At 38.4% G+C, this 21747-nt stretch overlaps 3 protein-coding genes across 4 annotated transcripts; 1 reads left to right on the top strand and 2 right to left on the bottom strand.

Moving 5' to 3' along the window:
• Positions 1–343: 343 nt before the first annotated feature.
• Positions 344–10695, bottom strand: BBS12 (Bardet-Biedl syndrome 12). The gene is made up of 3 exons (XM_004747967.3): positions 10498–10695; positions 4378–4442; positions 344–2569 (listed from the first exon to the last, which is right to left on the bottom strand). Exon 3 carries the CDS (start codon positions 2557–2559, stop codon positions 418–420), a length of 2142 nt encoding a protein of 713 aa, XP_004748024.1. The 5' UTR covers positions 2560–2569; positions 4378–4442; positions 10498–10695; the 3' UTR covers positions 344–417.
• Positions 10696–10812: 117 nt separating this feature from the next.
• LOC101672095 (centrin-4) lies at positions 10813–14682 on the top strand. Of its 2 annotated transcripts, none has more exons than XM_013053920.2 (5): positions 10813–10932; positions 12142–12288; positions 12674–12802; positions 13603–13740; positions 13901–14682. In XM_013053920.2, exons 1-5 carry the CDS (start codon positions 10930–10932, stop codon positions 13988–13990), a joined length of 507 nt encoding a protein of 168 aa, XP_012909374.1. In that variant the 5' UTR covers positions 10813–10929; the 3' UTR covers positions 13991–14682. The 2 variants fall into 2 exon arrangements, with proteins under 2 accessions (XP_012909374.1, XP_004748023.1); XM_004747966.2 differs by lacking the exon at positions 10813–10932 and adding an exon at positions 10941–11318.
• A 6161-nt stretch (positions 14683–20843) lies between these two features.
• LOC101672683 (60S ribosomal protein L29-like) lies at positions 20844–21493 on the bottom strand. Its single transcript, XM_045083623.1, has one exon. It carries the CDS (start codon positions 21442–21444, stop codon positions 20962–20964), a length of 483 nt encoding a protein of 160 aa, XP_044939558.1. The 5' UTR covers positions 21445–21493; the 3' UTR covers positions 20844–20961.
• Positions 21494–21747: the final 254 nt, after the last annotated feature.

Genomic DNA, 21747 nt, shown 5'->3' with positions numbered 1-21747 from the left:
AGGATTGTTTCCAGTCACTATAAAAGCAATCAATGCCCCAAGCTCAGTGTTCCTTTTCTGTAACACAACCCACTTTGTGTGCCCGCTTCCATCACTGGCCTTTTATGTTGTCTTATGGGGCTCAGAGAAATGGGAACTGATACAAACCAACAAGAAGCACTAGCTACCACTTTCATCGTGAATATCAAAGTGCACTGTCTCTGATCCAAGTGTCTCGTGTATCTGTTGCATACCATGAAATGGTAACAGGCTAACAGGTAAATTGGGTGAAATCTCAGACCCTGCAGTTATTGACAGACATCAACAATTTTCTTCTTGGTAAAGGCTGGCACTATGACTTGGCTTGATTTATTATTAGGAAATTTATTAGCATGATACATTACAAAATCTTACTTTCCAAAGACTTAGCCAATAACACTACAAAAATAAAAAGCCCTCTGTTTCCTGTGAATTTAACTGTCTGTGTCCAAGTCCAGTAATAATTTCACTGTCTGTTTGAAGTACTAATAGTACTAAATCCAAAGCTCGGCGCCATGCCTCGGTCTTTGGAATAACGACGTCATAAATGCTTGGAATCTGTTCCAGTTTATTTGAAATGCCTGAATTAAAAATTCCACTATTTAGTTTACTATATTCATTCAAGATGTAAGATGAAGGAGAACCAGAGTCTGTGGCATTTTGTAGACGCTGTTGAATGAATGTGCTGGCTTCAAATTCTGATGAGCAACTGGCTGTGTTATATATGAGAGTTGAAAGGTATTTGTGCCACCCATTTGCCAGGCATTTAAGCACAGTTGATCTGTATAGTGCCAGAGAGGAGGCCAGCCAAGAGGAAGTATCAGGAAGCCATCCTGAACAGACGTAGTTTCTTTTACTCAGTGATTGCTCTGCAAGAATCTGAAGGTGGCTAAGACACAAAAATTCAACTGCACCACCTCCAAGGAAGACCTTTTGCTCTTCTAGAGCATAATACAGACGATAGGCACAAGTCCAGAATCTATCTTCTTTGGTTTGCATCTGTGCAGTGACTGGGCTAGTGAGCACTACTGTAACCAGATTAATTCCTTCCGTTTTTATCACGATTGTAATTACGTTGATCCTATCTATGACATCTGAAGGAATACTTCTCCAGAAGGTCACAGAGACCCCACTGCCCACACAGTTTTCATTCACTTGCGTGATGTAGGTCACCTGTACTGCTCCCGAAGCTTCTGCAAAAGCCTGCATCACACTGCTATTCACTGACCCAAGTACCAACCGCTTAGTGTGTATGCACTTTTCAGTTAAGTGTTCAGACACATTTCCTTGTACCAGGACGAGGTTCACATTGAACTTAATTAATACCTGTAAGACATAATTTGTCCACAGTTCTTCTGTGGTGTCTTGTTGAACCCTCATGCTTTCCAGTACTGTGTTAATATTTGTAGCCTTATTAAACCCCAGGTGCCGATATTTCTCTGTGAGGTCACCCTCAATGAGAAGAATCCGGATAGGCTGATTCTGTAATTCCTTGATCAGAGTAGTATTAGATATTGATATAACAGTGATAAATCCTGGACAGACACAGGAAAAACTTTCAGGTACACCTGGTAAACAACAAGTGAAGATTCTGGAAATGTCAAACCTAAATGGCATCATACGGCTGCCTTGCTGCATACTTGCGTTCTGATACTGCAGCCGTACTGCTTCATCTACTAATTTCATGCTATGGTGATCTCCGTGACTCAAACCCATCTCCAACTCTACCAAATCACTACATCTGTAAGTATTGGGAGTAGCTCCACCATGTTGTTCTAGAAATCCATCTGGTTTGTTTATCCACTGATTATTATCTGTCCTATTAAAATGCCTACTATGGATTAGTATTGACTTTCCGTAACGGCTGCCTGTGAGCAGACTGTTTTGCAGACTTTGAGGATTTTGTAGTGTATTTTTGTCTGCTTCAACTTCAGCCTGAGATCTAAAGAGTTTAGGTGATCTAACAGGTATCCCAGAAAGATTGTAAAAGGTCAGTGATGGAGAGGCAACATCTTTGAGATCATGCTCTTTCTGTAAACCAGTATCTGAAGGGATTTGTAGAAAAGGGCACAAACTGACACTAGATGTTTCAACTCCAGAAAATGTCTTAGTGTTGTCTATCTGGTCAAATACATTGTAGACAGGTACTTGAAGGGAAACTACCTCTTCAATGCAAGAGTTCAAGCCCTCTGACATTGCAGACACTATTAATGAAATGGGGACACCTAAATGGAGACATTCTTCAGCAGCACTGCTCCAGGCACCGATGAGAAACAAAAGAGTACTGGTTCCAGTTTTGTATGTGTTATTTTGTGCTTGAACTGCTTCGTTGAGAAGTTGTCCCACTGCACTGGTTAAGTCCAAACTTTCGAGAAGCCTTACTGTTGAACTGATTAACACACTTTCATGACACTCTGCATCTATAATAAATTTAGATAATTTTAATGGACCTAGGAAAGTTCTTCCTGTTCCCGCAAATGATGAAAGTTGTTGAAGTCCCATGTGCCTTCTTTTATTTATGACCCTGCAAGCCATCACCATGAATCATCATCTGCAAATAAAATAAAAACTTGGAAATTTATTCAGTGTAATTCGTGATTATAATTGCTTATAAAAGAAAAATCAGATATCGTCTCTGCCTTTGACGGGTTTCTAGTATATACAGTTTCCATTAAATAGGGTCAGTGCAATGATAACAGTACTATAATGATACTTCGATAAAGGTATGGGCATGTAGGGAAGCAATACTTCATCCAATAGGGGAAGTGGATCATGTAGGCAACAATTCTGGTAGTGTTTCCAAAAGAAGACAATGCTTGAAATGAGTCTTGAAGAATAATTTGAAAGAGTCAGCAAGTCAAAGGAGGGGGTAGTAAATGCACATATATGTGAAAAAACACAGTGTACTGGGGTAATATAAGTAGTTTAATTTTATAGAAATATGAAGAAAGTAGTAGGAAATGGAAGATGAAGCTCTTGAGAAAAGGGGTTGGAACATGAAGGGCATTATGTGCCACGTCAAACCTGATCCTATGATGGGAACCACTGAAGTGTTTTAAGTAGGGAAGATTAAGAAACAGCTTGATATAGAGTTTGAAAGCATGTGCTCTAAATCTAGAAGTCTGGATTTGAACTTGGCTCGAACACTTATTAGCTATGTAGACTTCAACAAGTTATCTAACTACTCTACTCTGTCCACATCTGAAAAATAAGGACTATAACAGAAACTACCTTGTAGGGTTGTTATAAGGAGTAAAGGACTACAGTGTTCAGAACAACTCCAGGCACATAATCCCTTCTGAGTACTACTGTGATTACTGCTGCTGCTGCTAGTGTTTTGGATAGATTACCATTCTGATAGCATGGAGAATGAACAGGGTAGGTAGGTGCCTCACTGGAGGCAGAGAAGCCAGCTAAGCATTATCTGTAGTTATCTAGATAGGGAATGTGGAAAAGGGATGCCGGTGAGAGGGTGGACTAGGTTACTGATTAGAATGCAAAGGGGAAAAAAGTATTATTTAAAGGGAAGTTCGAAAGCAATTGGGCTTTTTCCACATACTAGTTAAAAATCCACAACTAAAACCAGTAAGATTTAAAGAGAGAAAACTTCAGTCCAATAAAAAGAACTTTTTAACAACTTTTAAGAACTTTTAAAAGTACCCCTTATTTGAAAAGCTGTCTATAATAAAATGACCTATCTTGCGAGGTATAAGCTCTCAAAGACTAGAACTAAAATTGTAGATAATATAAACTCTTCCAACTCTAAGACTTTACAGTTCTTTGAACGATATTTTTTGTCACAATCTTTTAAATCCAAAATATCAAAAAGCAAGCAATTCAGAGTTTTACTTTTCATTTGATAAATTTGTTCCTATAATACCTGGATTCATCCTTGAAACTGAGTGCCACTATTCAAGATACCTTATGATCAGGAGGAAGGCATAACACAACTACTCCTCAAGAGTAGCTTCCTATAAGCTTTCAAGAACTAAGGGGAAAAGCTAATATAGCCAAGGAAAAGGTATGAAGATGGACTGTTTGTACTCAGTTTCAAATGCAAATGCTCTTTTGTGAAAATTTCAATTCTATAAAATAAAAATCAAACTCTTGATACATCCAGGCATATCTCATTTGATACGACACCAATATATACTCTAGGACTCCTACTCTAATCCCGAGACCCACTGTATCTTCAAATTATCTGATCTTACCATGTTTTCGCTGTCCCTCACTCCTCACCCCCATACTGTCAATTCTCTACTTATCCAGTTTAAATTCCGATCTGTCAATTATTACAATCGCTCCTTTGCACATATATCCTCAAAAATCCTTATCCCACTTCAAGTTCACCCTACTCACCTTGCAAAGCCATCAATCTTGATGAAATCCAACTCTCTGTCTACTCCACACTCACCTTGCTGCAGCTGAAAATAAACACAAAAACAAACACAACCATGCTGTATCATTTCAAACTTCAACTGACCTTATTGTTGCTTGGCAATCTACTTCCCCAGATCATTTATATTTTTGTTTTCCCTTTTTATAAAAGGCTATTGCTTTTGGGGGTCTGTTACTTAAACATCCTGAGTACAAAAGATATTCTTCTATACTTCTAAAAACGTTATGGTTTTTATGTCTATGTCTTATGTCTATGGATCTACCTTTTCTGGACATTTCATGTAAACAGAATCACACAATATGTGACCTTTTCTGTCTGGCTTCTTTCACTTAGTATAATGTTTTTGAGGTTTATCCACATAATATTATGTATCAGTACTTCATTCTTTTTTTTTTTTTTTAAGATTTTATTTATTTATTTGACAGAAAGAGAGAGAGATCACAAGTAGGCAGAGAGGCAGGCAGAGAGAGGAGGAAGCAGGCTCCTGCTGAGCAGAGAGCCCGATGCGGGGCTCGATCCCAGGACCCTGAGATCATAACCTGAGCTGAAGGCAGAGGCTTAACCACTGAGCCACCCAGGTGCCCCCTTCATTCCTTTTTATGGCTGAGTAATATTCCACTGTATGTATGTATCACCTTATTTATCTGTTGATGGACATTTCAGTTGTTTCTATCTTTTGACTACTGTGAATTGTGCTACTATGAACATTTGTGTACAAGTGTCATGTTTTCAATTCGTTTGGGTATACACCTAGGAGTGGTCACATGGTCATTTTATGTTTAACTTTCTGAGGAACTACCAAACTGTCTTCTATAGCAGCTGAATCAGTTTACTTTCTCACCAGCAATACATGAGGGTTTCAATTTTTCCACATCCTTGTTGTGTTGATTTCCTAGCGGTGCTGTACTGAATTACCAAAAGCTGGATGCTTAAAACAATACATTTTTATTCTCTCATGGTTCTGGAGTCCAGAAGTCTGAAATCAAGCTATCTGCAGGGCCCTGAATCTTCTGAAGGCTCTAGGGAAGGCTCTTCTAGTTTCTAGCTGGCTCCTGGAGGTCCATGGCTTTTTGTAAAAAAAACTCACTATTCTGCTTTTTTTTTCATATGGTTTTCTTAAAAGGACACCATTCATTTTATTTAGGGTCAACCGCAATCTGGCATGACCTATCTTAACTAGCTACTTATATAAAGATTCTATTTCCAAATAAAATCATTCTGAGATTCTGGATGGACATGAGTTTTGGAGCGAACACTACTCAACCCAGTATGCTCACCAATACATATCTTCTGTTTTATGTTTTGTCTCTGTTTTTTAAACAATAGACATCCTATTAGAAGTGAAGTGATATGTCACTGCAGTTTTGATTTGCCTTCTTTAAAAACTAACGATGATAAGCATCTTTTCATGTACTGGCTGGCCATTTGGAGAAATAACTATTCAAATCTTTTGCCCATTTTAAAATTGGGTTGTCTTTTTATTGTTGAATTGTAAGAATTCTTTGCATATTCTGGAAATTAGGACCTTATCAAAATACAATTTACAAATTTTCCCCCTCTGTAGGTTGTGTTATCTACTTTTTTGATAATCACTTTGACGCAATATGCTGTACACCTGAAATGAACAGAATATTTTATATTTAATAAAATATGAACAAATATTCAAGAAAAATGCTATTTTAGCATTTGAAGACTCTATTCCAAGTTCCAGCAGCAATTAAAAAAAAAAAGTCTTAGCATTCCTAAGTTGGGAAAAGCTCCTAAATAATTATTTTGGAAAGATTAATTAATTACTATAAAATAAAAATGCAAACAAAAATCCCTCATCTTCTAAAAAGTTGAGTATAAAAAGGCAAAGACAGTAACAGGCATGGTGAAATAGGTAATTTCAAGGGAAAAAAAACCTTTTCTTGGCATTGAATTGACACTCTGATTTTTGTTCTGCCATACATCAGCACCAATGTTTTCCACAAACAGCTGTTTTATTATTGGGTTTCCTAACAACTTTACTTGCCAGCTTAATGTTTCTTTAAATTTCTAAACGTGTAACAGAAGCACAGTCACACTACTTCACTGGGTTTTGATATCAAAAGCATCCTTCTTTTCCTAGTATGATGTCTAGTCCTGTTTAAGGCATTTGGTCTAGGATACCAAGACATACAATACTTTTCAGGAGTTGAATTTTAAAAATATTAATATTTTCTGACAGGTATGATTAGCTTTCTTCATTATCAAAATGAACAGTTTGTATATCACCAGTCTATTCCCAATATAGCGGTCTAATCATATTCTATTACTTAAAAACCTTCAACTTGGAACATAAAAGTTTTTACTCCTTTGTCTGACACAGAAGCCCCTTTTAAAAAATCAGCTCAGGTCATTTCACTCCTCTGCTCAAAATCTTGCAAAGCCTTCCCATTTCACTAGGAATGAAAATCAAGGTGCTAATAAAGCCCTAATAATCTGCACTCCTCCCTCTTACCCTTCTTTTGTTTCCTACTACTCTATCCTCAAGGAGTCTGCAAGTCATGCTCCCTAACTCAGAGTTTCTGTTCTAGTTATTCCCTTTCTGGATTGTTCACCCCTGCGAAATCTGTTGCCTCACCACCTCTAAATATTTATTTAAATTTACTCTTTTCAGTGAGGCCTACCATGGAGCACCCTATCTAACATCACGAACTCCACTTTTCCCTCTACACTTGGATTCCCTTTAACTACTCTACTTCCTTTTTTCCATAACACTTACCACTTTATAAAGTAGTACAAAGTTTAGGTATGTATTTATTATGTATGGCCATTTCCCTCTGTTAGAATGTAATTCCCAGGAGGACAATTTTAGTCACTGAGGGTATACCATGTACCAAGAATATTGTCTGACACGCTGCTGACAATAAATATTTGGTGAGCAAATGGTTTTCACCATAGTTGCTATCTTAACTTTAAGTACAAAACTGAGTATAAAAAGGCAAAGACAGTAACAGGCATGGTGAAATAGGTAAAGATTAAAAAGATGCCATTGTCAGTATTACTCCACCAAAATTTAAGTTCCAATCACCTTTACAGTTGACATGATTCCTATTTGGGACTGCCTTAGTTGAGACCCTTTAATTGCTTCCAAAATGGTTCCTCCTTCACATGTTGTCAGAATTATCTTTGCAAAACACAAACCTAATCAAAGTACTCCATTGCCTAAAAATATCTATTTATCTTAGAAAATAAAATCTTCACTCCTTAGTTTGACACATGTGTCCCATAATCAGACCTCAACATAATTTGTGACTCAGTTCCCACCTTTCCTTATACACCCTAAGATCTTGACACATTAGAACATACATTTATTTTCATATTTACACATGCTATATTCACCTTTGAATATCCTACCCTTTCTTCACCTTGGCAAATGCTATATATTTTTCATGACCCAAGGCAAATGCCACATTTTAAAAAATGTTATTTATTTTTTTGAGAGAGAGAGAGAGATGTTATTTATTTATTTGAGAGAGAGAGAGAGAGAGAGAGAGCGCGTGCATGAGTGGGGGAAGGAGCAGAGGGAGGAGAAGCTCAGCAGGGAGTCTCCTGCAGGACTCCACATTTTTGATACAACCTTCTCCATTGCCCCAGGAGGTAGTGCCTCCTTCCAGTGCTCATGCACTTTCCACACACATCTACTAGCGCCAGGAATCTAAAACTCTCTATATATGTCTGTGCCTTTCTCCCCTACTAATCTGTGGGTTCCTTACTTTTATTCATCTTTATCCTCTACACTCAGTTCCTTTCAAACTCACCCAGTAGCTGGCACAATATAAGACATGTGGAAAGCATTAAGCAAATTTAGTAGAATTAAGAGTGCCAATGAATTTAATATTTTCCTAGACTAATTATTATTATTACTACTGTTTTACAATACAATTGGATTAGTAACAGCTATTTTTCAAGACTAAGTACTTTCTAGACCCAAGACCTAGGAATTGCAACCTGAGACTATAATAAAAAAATCATTTTACTAGAAGTTAATTTCCCAAATATGAGAGCCTAAATCACAAAGCGATGTAAAAGCAGGTTAACAGCAGGTTCATATTACTAAGACTTTTAATTGCCATAAGATCAAAACTGATTAAGGTTAGAATTTGGTTCTATATATTTGGTCACTACTCATTCCTGGGTCTCAGAAATCCCCTTAATATTAGTAGTAAAGATGAAGTAAATGTCCTTAAAACTCATCAAGAGCAACTTTCCTGGTGAGGCTAATGGCCTGAAAAATCAAAATACAATTAACCCTTAAAATCTAGGGGTTAGGGACCGGACTCCGACCACTGCACAACTGAAAATCCAAATATAACTCTTGACTCCCTCAAAACTTAACTACACTTAACTACTAATAGCCTACTATCACTTGGAAGCCTTACAGATAACAAAAACAGCAAATTAACACATATTTTATATGTTACATGTGTTATATGCTGTATTCTTACAATAATACCTTAAAAAAACTTTTTTTTCAGTATCTCTAGGCTACAAGTTTCAACAGGGAGTTTTTTTTTCAAATTGTGGCAAATCTACAAAAAAAAAAAAAAAAAAAAAAATCCATGTATAAGTAGGCCCACACAGTTCAAATCCTTATTGTTTAAGGGTCTACCGCGTTATAATTAAATCAATGAGCATTCTACTTAATTCACAAAATATCTTGAACTTGAATAATTTTAATTTCCACTGGGACTTTATACGGAAAAATCATTTCTAATTTTAGAATAACCTTACCTATTTTCCAGAATCCTAATATGTTGTTTATGATTACAAAGCTTGGGTGTCTGACTGGGATAGAATGTGAAACAGACAGGATGATGGTTTTGGAAAATGTGCCATGCTTCTACATACTTCATACAGTATGAACTGTGATTCAACAATGCGCTTTGCACATTTTCCTTGCCCTGCCTTCAAGGAGATAAGTGGGAAAGAAAATTGGGCAAAAGTTAATGTTCCTCATAAATCCACTGCTGGAGAGTCCAGTATGATTTTTGGAAAATAAAGTACTTACTCTGCAGAAGGTACCGCAGGAGGCATAAAAACAGTCCTGATGTGTAAGAAATTAGGGCTAGAAGTTTTAAGGGAATATCAGGAATATCACCTCTTCATTTCTACCATGGAAAGTGAGAGGTCCACCTCATTCTCTCCCACCCTCTGCCTGGTCCCCGACCAGATTTACGACTGGGAGAGTCAATAAGTCTGCCCCTCTGGACAAGAATTTGCTCTGATTTACAGTAGGCTTCTAAATCTCTGCAGTTAACTGAATCAACTGGATTATCAGGCTACTTCTTCTTCTTCTTTTTTTTTTTTTAGGATTGTATTTATTTATTTGACAGAGAGGCAAATAAATGTATTTATTTATTTGACAAGTAGGCAGAGAGGCAGGCAGAGAAAGGCTCCCCGCGGAGCAGAGAGCCAGATGCGGGGCTCGATCCCATAACCCCGGGATCATGACCTCAGCCGAAGGCAGAGGCTTTAAACCACGGAGCCACCCAGGCGCCCCTATCAGGCTACTTCTGTCTGACTCATGACTATGGATTTATGCAGGATATGGCTGGAAAGCCGGCCAAATCTTGGGATTCAACCACAGGAATGGCTGAGGGTGAGAGTAGGGTAGGGGTCGGCGGGGATAGAATCGTAATTATAACTGGAGCCAAAGTTCTTCCCGGCAAATAAATACTACAACCTGGTTAAAAACTTTCGTGTGCAGTTAATTTTGGTGCATCCCAACGCCCACACTGTCCCCTTGCCCACTTCCTTCCAGCCATTCGGCTACAGCGCCAGAATCCCTCCGGACCAGATAAAAGGGAAATGCTAAAGGCCAAGCCCCGGCACTGTGGAGGCAGAGAAATATCTAGCGGCCCCCGGCAAGGTCCGTCCCCTCTACCTCTGTTAATTCCAGCCGGACAGTAAGCCTAAACTGGACCAATTTACCCGGCCCGCCAGGCCCTGGATTCTCATCCTTTCCCGGGATACGAAAAGGTCAAAAAAGCAAATAAAGGCTCTCATCGTCTGCACTAAAGGCTTGGAGTCGGTGGAGGTACCCCGTTACTCACCTCGCTCTTCTCTCCGTCTTCACCCGAGGCTTCAGATCCCAGCTTCTCACCTGGCACTGGAACGTCTAACCCACCGGACCAAGAAGCCCCCTTCTCCGCCCGCATTTTGCGCATGTGCGAAGCGGAGCGAGCGGGCCCACTGGGTGGGTTTGGTCGCTAAGATACCAGCGGGAAAGTTCAGCTTAACGGCCGGCTGAGAAAGGCGGAGCGTTACTCTATTGGTAAAGAGGAGAGAGAGTGTGGGCTTCAAGGACCTTCTTTTCTAACCATTGGGTAGAATAACTGTCAATCAGCAGGCAGGCCTGGGTGGGCGGGGCTGCTTGAGGGGGGCGGTGACAGCGGCCTTAGCAACGGTTTCTGAACTGTGTAGACTGCAGTTGGGCTGCGCGGCTGGCGGCCGGGAGGTCCCGGCTGACCTCACCGGTTGGTGACATGGTGAGTGCCACGCCGTAACCCCTTGCGGGCCGAGGCTAGGGCTGAAGTTTCAGCCCGGATCAAGGAAGGAATTTTGTTTGGCTTATGAAATGTGTTATTCGCCCCCTGATCCTCGAGTGTCATGTAGTAACCCCTCGTCTCGTGGCAAACTCAGAAGCATGCTGGCCTCGGCTCCAGGGACGCAGGAGCGGGCCGCCAGTTCATTCGTTCCTTGTCCCCACCAACCGCTGATACCAGCGCTCGGTGATCCGTTCCGTGGCGGAAACAGAAACCACTGGTTCGCCAGAGAAGAACTGGATACAGAGAAGAGGCTGAGAAACTGTTGGAGGGTCTGGGCCTCTAGGAAAGAGGTCCTGAGCTCCGAAAAAGCGGCCAGGGTTGGGAAGGTAAAGGTTCTGAGGGGTTGGAACTGCGCACCTGTGCATCTGCAGTCCGGGGACCAAGAATCCGCCGCTGCCGCCACGTGAGCGCGGAGATGAGGCACTCAGGAACGTGATGTCCGGTTGCCATCTCGGCCGCTGCTGATTCTTAACCCGAAGCTGGAGATGGGATAGTGAAGTAAGGCTGCAAAATCCCAGCAGTAACTCTATGACCTTGCTTGTCAGGGGAAGATGGCACATAGCAGGCAGATGACCTCCACCTTACCTGGATGCTGATAATTGGCCCAATATTTATTGTTACTCTGATCCCTGGAGTAGTTTTTTACCTGGGCAATGCAGTTTTTTGTTTTTTGTTTTTGTTTTTGTTTTTTCATTTCTCAGCTTCTGTAATATAGAAAAGTGCGCTAAAAGGTGAGAAAGGGTTTTGTTTCAATCAAGCATATCCCACAAAATAAATTTTATTTTGAGACTTATTGGCCTAGATGAAAGGTGTGTCTTAGACATTACTTTTCAGATATACCAAGTAGAGCCAGTCCTATTCGGATATAACATCTACCGTTGGAGCACGCGTGCCTTTGCCTCTTCTCTCTCTCAAAAATTGCTAGTTTGAAGGAAAAACTTAAGTGGTAAAAAGAACCAGACTTTCCACCAAGATACTAATATCTAAAAGCATAAATGTTAGCAAAGGGAAAAGGGGGAAATTGCTGATGGTCGTTATGTAGTAGGGAATAGGGTTCTTCAGTAGGCTTATTATATTTATCATCGATTATTCAGGTCTGCTAAGTTTTCCAGTTACATAGTTTTTCATGCACATATGTATTTATTACAGGCATCCAACTACTGCACAGATTCAGACCAATGGAAGAAAAAAGCAGAAAAACTTGAACTGAATGAAACCCAAAAGCAAGAAATTAAAGAGGCCTTTGATTTATTTGATGTTGATGGGTCTGGAACCATAGATGTGAAAGAACTGAAGGTTTTGAAATTACTTCTAATTCTAAAATATTTTAAAAACCATTTACTTGTGGCAGTCTTTCGATCTTTAACAGTACCTGTCTAAGAGCTTGAGATAAAATCTCTTCAGTGTGGACACCTACACCTTCAGTACACATACCTGCCTCATACCAATAATATAGTATCTTGATAGGCATTTTATTCTTGTTTTATGAATGAGTACAGCAAAACTCAGGATGTGACAAAGACATATCCTATGGCACAGTAGGATTGCAACCTAGGCCTGCTGACTTGACTTTCTAGGTTTATGCCTAGTCCATAGTAAAAAAGAGAAAATCTAGTCATTAATAGGTAATTTAAGAGCTAGGAATGAGAATGTGGTATAATTTATTTGCTTCCTATTTCAGATTGCCATGCAAGCCTTAGGATTTGATCCAAAGAAAGAAGAAATTAAAAAAATGATAGCTGAAATCGACAAAGAAGGAACTGGCACCATTACTTTTGAAGATTTTTTTGCCATAATGAGTGTAAAAATGGTATAGTAGTGATTTTGTTTTTCAAAGAAATACAAGCAATAGCCTTCTACATTTTTTTGAACAATCGGAGGTTTCACAGAGGAAGAATTGGAACTAGGTTTTTCAAGATGGGTAGGATTTACATAGACAGGAATAGCAAGATTAAAGATATTCTCAGGATGATAATGAAGACTGTCTCGTGTGGAGAAGGTTGTTAGGAAATAATGATAGATGGCAGGATAGAGAGAATGGGGTCAGCATTTTGAACCCTTGAACTCAGCAAACATTTCTCGAGTGCCCATTTTTGCCAGACACTATTCGAGAGAGCACTGGGTGAGACAAGCTCTGTGTTCTCTCAGAGCTTACATTTTTGATAATGGGTATCAGTTACTGGTGTTAATAAGACATACATTCTCTCTATCACCCTTACCTCTTCCACTTTAACAAGCCCTGAATATAGATACCTTGAGAGCAAATGTGAGAGCATTGGAATAATTGTTAAAAGTTATAGCAGTACTGGGACGCCTGGGTGGCTCGGTTGGTTGGATGACTGCCTTTGGCTCACTCATGATCCTGGGGTCCTGGGATTGAGTCCCGCATCAGGCTCCCAGCTCCATGGGGAGTCTGCTTCGCTCTCTGACCTTCTCCTCGCTTATGCTCTCTCTCACTCTCTCTCAAATAAATAAAATTAAAAAAATGTTATAGCAGTACAGTCAGAACTCAGTTACTTGGTACATTGGTGCTCTAGACCTCAAACCCATAAGTCCAGTTTGATAGAATAAATGAAAGATCAATACATTTAATTGCTTCTGTTTTTAAAGAGTGAAAAAAATGAAAAAGAAGAAATATTGAAGGCTTTCAAATTATTTGATGATGATGATACTGGAAGCATAACACTAAACAATATCAAGAGGGTTGCTAAGGAATTGGGGGAAAATTTAACAGATGATGAACTGAAGGTAATTTTTTACTTTTATAATTATAATTTATATATAATTTATAGTTCTAGTCTTAAGTTGGACTCAAATACATTCAGAATAAAATTTGTGTATTTGAATAGTCATTTATGTCATTCATTTTTAATGATTTCATATACCATATGTACATTTTATTTTACAGGAAATGCTTGATGAAGCTGATTGTGATAGGGATGGAGAGATAAATGAGGAAGAATTTTTGAGAATGATGAAAAGGACCACTCTTTATTAATACTTTTTTTTTATTCCTTCTGGAAAGTTGTTAACAACTTCGTATTTGCTATATGGTTCTATCATATCTAAATGTATTATAAATTTTTAGTTTATATGCACAAATTGGTCTCTTGATGTCTAATCCATGTGAAAAGTTTCATGTTTCTACCAATCTGTTGTTAAATCCATAGCATCAAGAAACAAAATGTAATGATTTCTGTGAACCATGGATCCCAAACCAGTATTAATTCCAACTGCTACTTTTAGAGCTCTGGGGTCTAAAGACTTAGAATTTTTTAAGTTAAATGAAACTGACCCCACGTCCAAATGAATTTTGCAAACAAGCAATTATTTTCCTTTTGTGCAGCTCTTTAAAACTGATAAATATTTGCTTTTTAATCAGTTATTCAGATATGTTAAGTATTAAATAAAATTGCCTAGCACTATATTATTTGCTAGTTTTTCTCTTATAAAGAAATTCAGAGCAGCACTGTACTATGTAGATTTTCCTGTAAGTTTGACCCCTCATGTGAGTGTTTACTACCTCTGCATGGGAGGTGCTAGGGGATTTTACACATGTTATCTCAGTGTTACAACTTAGAAGCTGACAGTATTAGCTCCATTTTACTACATAGGAGAAAACTAAAGTTCAGAGAACTTAAAAATTGCCCAGTTGTTCATAGATAATAAATAAAACATGGATAAATCTTGGATTGTTATGCTTCACTATGTAGCCTCCCTATAGAAAACAAAAATCTCAGGATAACTTAAATGTATGTTTTCTAAAATTTAATATTATGACTCTTGTAATTTAACTTTTTTTTTTTTTTTTTTTTTTTAACGAAAGAACCAAACTGTTGGGAAAGGCAGTCTCAAAATACAGTCTTTTGATCCCCCCCGGGTCACACAAGACTGGGCCTTGGGCCTGGAACACTTCCTTACCAAGAGAGAACGTCTCTACAGCTTATGCTGGAATTGTCTGTGAATATCTTTCCATTTCAGACTCCATGTGTACTTTTTTCTGCTTAAAGATGTGTATAATATGGTGCCTCTGTGTGTGTGTGTGTGTGTGTGTGTAATATGGCACCTGGCAAACCCCACTTTGGAAACGGGATGTCCCCTTCAAAGAGGGTGAGGTCCTGCTGCACAACAAGATGGCTATTTACAAGCCACTTGCCCTGTATTGGCTTCTGGAGGGACCTGCTGGCCATGGGAAACCGACATTCATTACCGAAATGGATACTGCTCTGCTCTTCTCTATATGAGTGACACATTGTTCCAACAAGTAGTTGACTGCATTGTTTCTTCCTTGGCAATTAAACTGATAGCAAGATTTAGTGGAAGAAGCCCTCAAGTTTCTGCTCCTGATAATAGGCAACAGATGCCACTTGCTGGGATACAAACGCTTCCTAAGTAATGGTCTTTGGAGCAAGAAAGGATTATAGAAAATGTAACTTTAATTGCCCCACCTGGTATACATTTTTCGCTCAACTGAAATGAAGATTCAAGGTTTTGTCAACAGGGGAGGTTTGTTTTTCAGTTGAAACTAGAATGGCATATGTGCTTATGCTCAAGTGTTTCACAGTATCTTTAATTCCTAATTATGCAGCTTTTCCTTTTAGGCTAAGATATAACTATTAAACATGCTTCATATGTGAAAATTATGACATTTAAGTTGTTAAATGATTTATACTTTTAAGTGGGTTGTATGCTTAAAAATACACATGATCAAGGTCAAAGAGTTCTGAATAGAAATCTCCTCATTCAATGCCCAGTTCTCCCCAGGACAGAATGTCCTTTATCACTACCTCTATTTAACATTATACAGAAGTGCTAGCCAGTACATTAAGGCAAGAAACAGAAAGAAGAGACCAGAAAGGAAGAAATAAAATTCTTTTTATTTGCAAATGACACCATATATACATATTTCATATATATATATATATATATATATATATATATATATATATATAGAATAGCCCAAAGAATTCAGAGATTCCTGGATGCAAGGTTGTTATGCACATACTAATATAAGCACAATTCTATTTTTACAAACCAGGTATGAGTAATTAGAAAATGAAATTTAAAAGACTACTAATAGTATTAAAAATATAAAAATCTTATAACTGAATCTAATGAAGATACACAGGTCTTCAACATCAAAAACTTGAAGAGTACTAAGAAAAAAAGACCTAAATAAATGGAGGAATATTATTCCAATCCATGTTCATGGATTGGAAAACAATATTATAGAGATGTCAATTCTCCTTGTATTAATCTATAGCTTATAGTGCAATAAAAATCCTAGCCTATGTGAAACTTGACAAACCTATTCTAAAATTTATATGGAATTCCGAGGGACCAATACAGACTCAAAGTTAGAGGCCAGCTTGCCTGACTATCAAGATTTATTATAGGGTCATAGCAATTATAATAGTGTGGTTTTAACTGGGATAGATTAAAGGACCAATGGAATAGGACAGAAAGTCCTGAAACAGATATATATATATATATATATATATATATATATATATATATGGCTATTGATTTAGGGTACAAGTAACTGCTTAGTAGTGGGGACATTTTCATTATAATTTTTTCCAAATCAATAGGATATCTGAAAAGAATAAAATAAAACATGACAATAAAAGAAAACACTGATACTATACATAAAAAGTAATTCTAAATTATTGCTAAGACATGAAAGGCAAGAGTATATGATCATTACCTTGAGATCAGATTCCTAATTAGGAAACAAAAACCACTAACATTAAAGGATAACATTGATAAATTGTACTATAAAAACTTCTCTTCATAAAAGGAGAGAATGGAGACATAAGGTACTAAGTGGAAAAAGATACCTTCAATCTACCTGACTTAATACTTGTATGTAGAACATATAACTTTTAAAAATCTGTAAGAAAAAGCCCAATTTTAAAAAGTGAGCAAAAGTCTTGAGTAGCCACTTGATAGAAAAGGATATGATAATGGTCAAAAATATGTGAAGAATTAACCAAAATAAGGAATGTAGTAGGCTAAATAATGGCCTCCAAAAAGTTCCATGTTGTAATCCCTGAAACCCATGAATGTTAGATGACAAAAAGCAAAACACACACACAACCAAAAAACATTTGCATTATGATCAAATTAAAGACTATCTTAGATTTAGATTAGATTTTCTGGATTATCTAATGGGCCCTAAACATTACCACAAGTAAAGAGAGGTGGAAGGACAATTGACACATGAAGGAGAGGGTAGATTTTTGTTTTTCAACATTTCCTTAGCGATTCAGGGTCTCTTCTGATTCCATACAAATTTTTGGATTATTTGCTCCAGCTCTTTGAAGAACACCGGTGGAATTTTGATTGAACGGCATTAAAAGTATAGATTGCTCTAGGCAGTATAGACATTTTAACAATGTTTATTCTTCCGTTCCAAGAGCATGGAATGGTCTACCATCTTTTTGTGTCTTCAATTTCTTTCATAAGTGTTCTGTAGTTCCTCGAATACAGATCCTTTACCTCTTTGGTTAGGTTTTTTCCCAGGTATCTTATGGTTCTTGGTGCTATAATAAATGGAATCGATTCTCTAATTTCCCTTTCTGTATTTTCATTATTAGTGTATAAGAAAGCCACTGATATCTGTACATTGACTTTGTATCCTGCCACGTTGCTGAATTGCTGTATGAGTTCTAGTAGTTTGGGGATGGAGTCTTTTGGGTTTTCCACATACAGAATCATGTCATCTGCGAAGAGAGAGAGTTTGACTTCTTCATTGCCAATTTGGATACATTTTATTTCTCTTTGTTGTCTGATTGCTGTTGCTAGGACTTCTAATACTATATTGAAAAAGAGTGGTGAGAGTGGGCATCCTTGTCGTGTTCCTGATCTCAACGGGAAGGCTGCAAGGTTTTTCCCATTGAGGATGATATTTGCTGTGGGTCTTTCATAGATAGATTTTATGAAGTTCAGGAATGTTCCCTCTATCCCTATACTTTGAAGTGTTTTAATCAGGAACGGATGCTGAATTTTGTCAAATGCTTTTTCTGTATCAATTGAGAGGACCATGGGGTTCTACTTTCTTCTCATATTAATTTGTTCTATCACATTGATTGATTTGCGAATGTTGAACCATCCTTGTAGCCCAGGGATGAATCCCACCTGGTCATGGTGGATAATCTTTTTAATGTGCTGTTGGATCCTGTTTGCTAGGATCTTGTTGAGAATCTTAGCATCCATATCATCAGTGATATTGGTTTGAAATTCTCCTTTTTGGTAGGGTCTTTGCCTGGTTTGGGGATCAGGGTAATGTCGGCTTCATAGAAAGAGTCTGGAGGTTTTCCTTCTGCTTCAATTTTTTGAAACAGCTTCAGGAGAATAGGTGTTATTTCTTCTTTGAAAGTTTGGTAGAATTCCCCAGGGAATCCATCAGGTTCTGGACTCTTGTTTTTTGGGAGGTTTTTGATCACTGCTTCAATTTCATTACTAGATATTGGTCTATTCAGGTTGTCAATTTCTTCCTGGCTCAATTTTGGGAGTTTATAGTTTTCCAGGAATGCATCCATTTCATTTAGGTTGCTTAGCTTATTGGCATATAACTGTTGATAATAACTTCTGATGATTGTTTCTACTTCCTTGGTGTTAGTTGTGATCTCTCCCTTTTCATTCATAATTTTATGAATTCCAGGATCTGTAAAGAACTCCTCAAACTCAACACACACAAAACAGACAATCATATAAAAAAATGGGCAGAAGATATAAACAGACACTTCTCCAATGAAGACAAATGGCTATCAGACACATGAAAAAATGTTCGTCATCACTAGCCCTTAGGAAGATTCGAATTAAAACCACATTGAGATATCACCTTAAACCGGTTAGAATGGTCAAAATTAGCAAGACAGGAAACAACATGTGTTGGAGGGGATGTGGAGAAAGGGGAACCCTCCTACACTGTTGGTAGGAATGCAAGTTAGTGCAGCCTCTTTGGAGAACAGTGTGGAGATTCCTCAAGAAATTAAAAATAGAACTTCCCTATGACCCTGCCATTGCACTACTGGGTATTTACCCCAAAGATAGAGATGTAGTGAGAAGGAGGGCCATCTGTACCCCAATGTTTATAGCAGCAATGACCACGGTCGCCAAACTGTGGAAAGAACCAAGATACCCTTCAACGGATGAATGGATAAGGAAGATGTGGTCCATATACACTATGGAGTATTATGCCTCCATCAGAAAGGACGAATACCCAACTTTTGTAGCAACATGGACGGGACTGGGAGAGATTATGCTGAGTGAAATAAGTCAAGCAGAGAGAGTCAATTATCATATGGTTTCACTTATTTGTGGAGCATAACAAATAGCATAGAGGACATGGGGAGTTAGAGAGGAGAAGGGAGTTGGAGGAAATTGGAAGGGTAGGTGAACCATGAGAGACTATGGACTCTGAAAAACAATCTGAGGGTTTTGAAGGGGCGGGGGGTGGGAGGTTGGGAAAGCCAGGTGGTGGGTATTAGAGAGGGCACAGATTGCATGGTGCACTGGGTGTGGTGCAAAAACAGTGAATACTGTTATACTGAAAAGAAATTTAAAATAACTCACAGGTCAACTGCAAAAAAAAAAAAAAGTTGGCATGAACATATGTATATATCATGACCAGCATGATTTCTACATATGTACCCAACAGAAATATGTGCACGTGTGTCATGACACATACAAAAAATATTCCATGACAACAATATACATGAGTCAAAACCTGAAAACACTCTAAATGTTCATCAACAATAAAATCTATAATTATTATATTTACATAATAGAATGCATCTAAGAATGAAAAAAATTCACCTACATACAGCCACATGGATGAACTGCAAACATAGCATTGCCTGAAAGCAACCAAGAACAAAATATATGTTCTGAAGTGATGCCATTTCTATAAAGTTTAAAACCAGGCATACCTAACCGTAGAGTTAGAAGTCATGATAGCGGTAAAAGGGAGAAAGTAGTAGGAGGAGGGGTTTTGCAGGATATTTCTAAAGTCTTGGCATCTTTGTATATCTGGGCTACCAAAGTGTTTACATTGTCTTAACCTCTTGAGCTGTTTACTTGGCTTGTGTATTTGTGTATTGTACTTCAATAAGAAAAAGTTTAAAAAATTATTCATGTCCACATTGCCAGGCATCGTGATTTTGTGTCATGTACACTAGCAATGTAGAGATAGTCCCAGGGTAAGGAAGTTTGATCAACCAACACACTGACATATTAGAGAGGGCTGCCAAACATTCAGTTGCCAACAGCACCTAGTGGACCTTCATTTGCTCTCCACTCCTTACTAATTATCAGAGCCAATACTGGAAAGAAAGAATGTCTGTAATGAACATGCAAACATTTTTAACCAAATACATTTCTATGACATCGTGGTTATATCAATTTTTTGATGCTAATGTTGTGTAATTATGCTCTATTTTTCCCTTGATCAGTCTTTAAAAACAAAAAAGAGAGATTTTATTTGTTTATTTGACAGAGAGAGAGCACAAGTAGGCAGAGCAGCAGGCAGAGGGAGAAGCAGGCTCTCTGCAGAGAAGGGAGCCAAATGTGGGACTTGATCCCAGGATCCCGGGACCATAACTTGAGCTGATGGCAGCCGCTCAACCATCTGAGTCACCCAGGCACCCTTTCTTAATTGGTCTTGCTAGAGGTTTTACCAGTTAGAACTTTTAAAGAATGAACTTTTGGCTTTGTTTATCCTCTCTATTGTGTTTTTGTTTTCTATTGTATTGATTTTATTTTTATTTTAATTCCTCCTTTTCTTTCTTTTCTTTTCTTTTTTCTTTTTTCTTTTTCTTTTTTTCTTTTCTTTTCTTTTTTTTTTTGACAGATCCTGCTGCAGGTTTATTTGTACAAATAGCACAGGAGGACACCAGCCCCATGTGGATAGAAACCCAGGGGTCATACCAGTCCTTCTGTCCTCACACTGGCACACAGAAGCCTCTACACTGGAGCCTTTGTGGGGGCCTGGGCACCTTTGGGAGTCTGAGCTGCAGCAGGAGCAGGAGCTGGAGCCAGAGTCGCAGCCGAAGCCTGGGCCTTGGTCTGAGCCTTGGCCTTGGACTTTGGCCGGCAGAGCTCGAAACCCTTGGCATTGCAGGCACAAGCACGTTTCCCGAGCTTGGGGTGAGCGATGTAGGCAAGTCGATTGAGCTTGCGGCTGCCACCCTTTGAGATCTTGGGCTTGACCTCCCTGGGCTTGATGAGAGCCTTGATAGCCTTGGGACATGCACTCATGGCCTTGGCATTGTTGGCATGCATCTTCTTTAGGCCCTTCTTGTGCTTCTTGGCAAAGCGCATGTTCCTCAGGAACTTGGGGTCTACCTCCTTAAGAGATTCATATCTTTGGGACCGGGGTTTCTTGATGCCATTTCTGTGCCATTTCTGTGACTGGTTGTGCGTGGTGTGGTTCTTGGACTTGGCCATGTCTGCACCGAAGCCCACGGCTCCCTAAGCGCTTCGGGCCAGAAGAGAAAGGGAGCTCCTCCTTTTCTTTTATTGGCTTTTGCTTTTTACCTTTAAGGTTACTTCTTTCTGTTACTAATGTTCAGCATTTTTTTCCTAAGCATAAAAGTTTTCCTCAAATATCTCCTTTAAATATTTACTTCAATATGTAGTAGGCTTACTGAGATTTCATCCTAGGTTTTGAAATTTTTCTTGATTTATTATTTGACCAATAAGTTTTTAATGCAAGTATACTCTTTATTTTCCAAATATACAGGGAATTTT

Source organism: Mustela putorius, unplaced genomic scaffold, assembly GCF_011764305.1.
Source record: "Mustela putorius furo isolate JIRA1106 unplaced genomic scaffold, ASM1176430v1.1 tig00000721_pilon_pilon_pilon, whole genome shotgun sequence".
In the NCBI taxonomy this organism is placed as follows: domain Eukaryota; kingdom Metazoa; phylum Chordata; class Mammalia; order Carnivora; family Mustelidae; genus Mustela; species Mustela putorius.
This window is presented reverse-complemented; position numbering and strand designations above follow the sequence as displayed.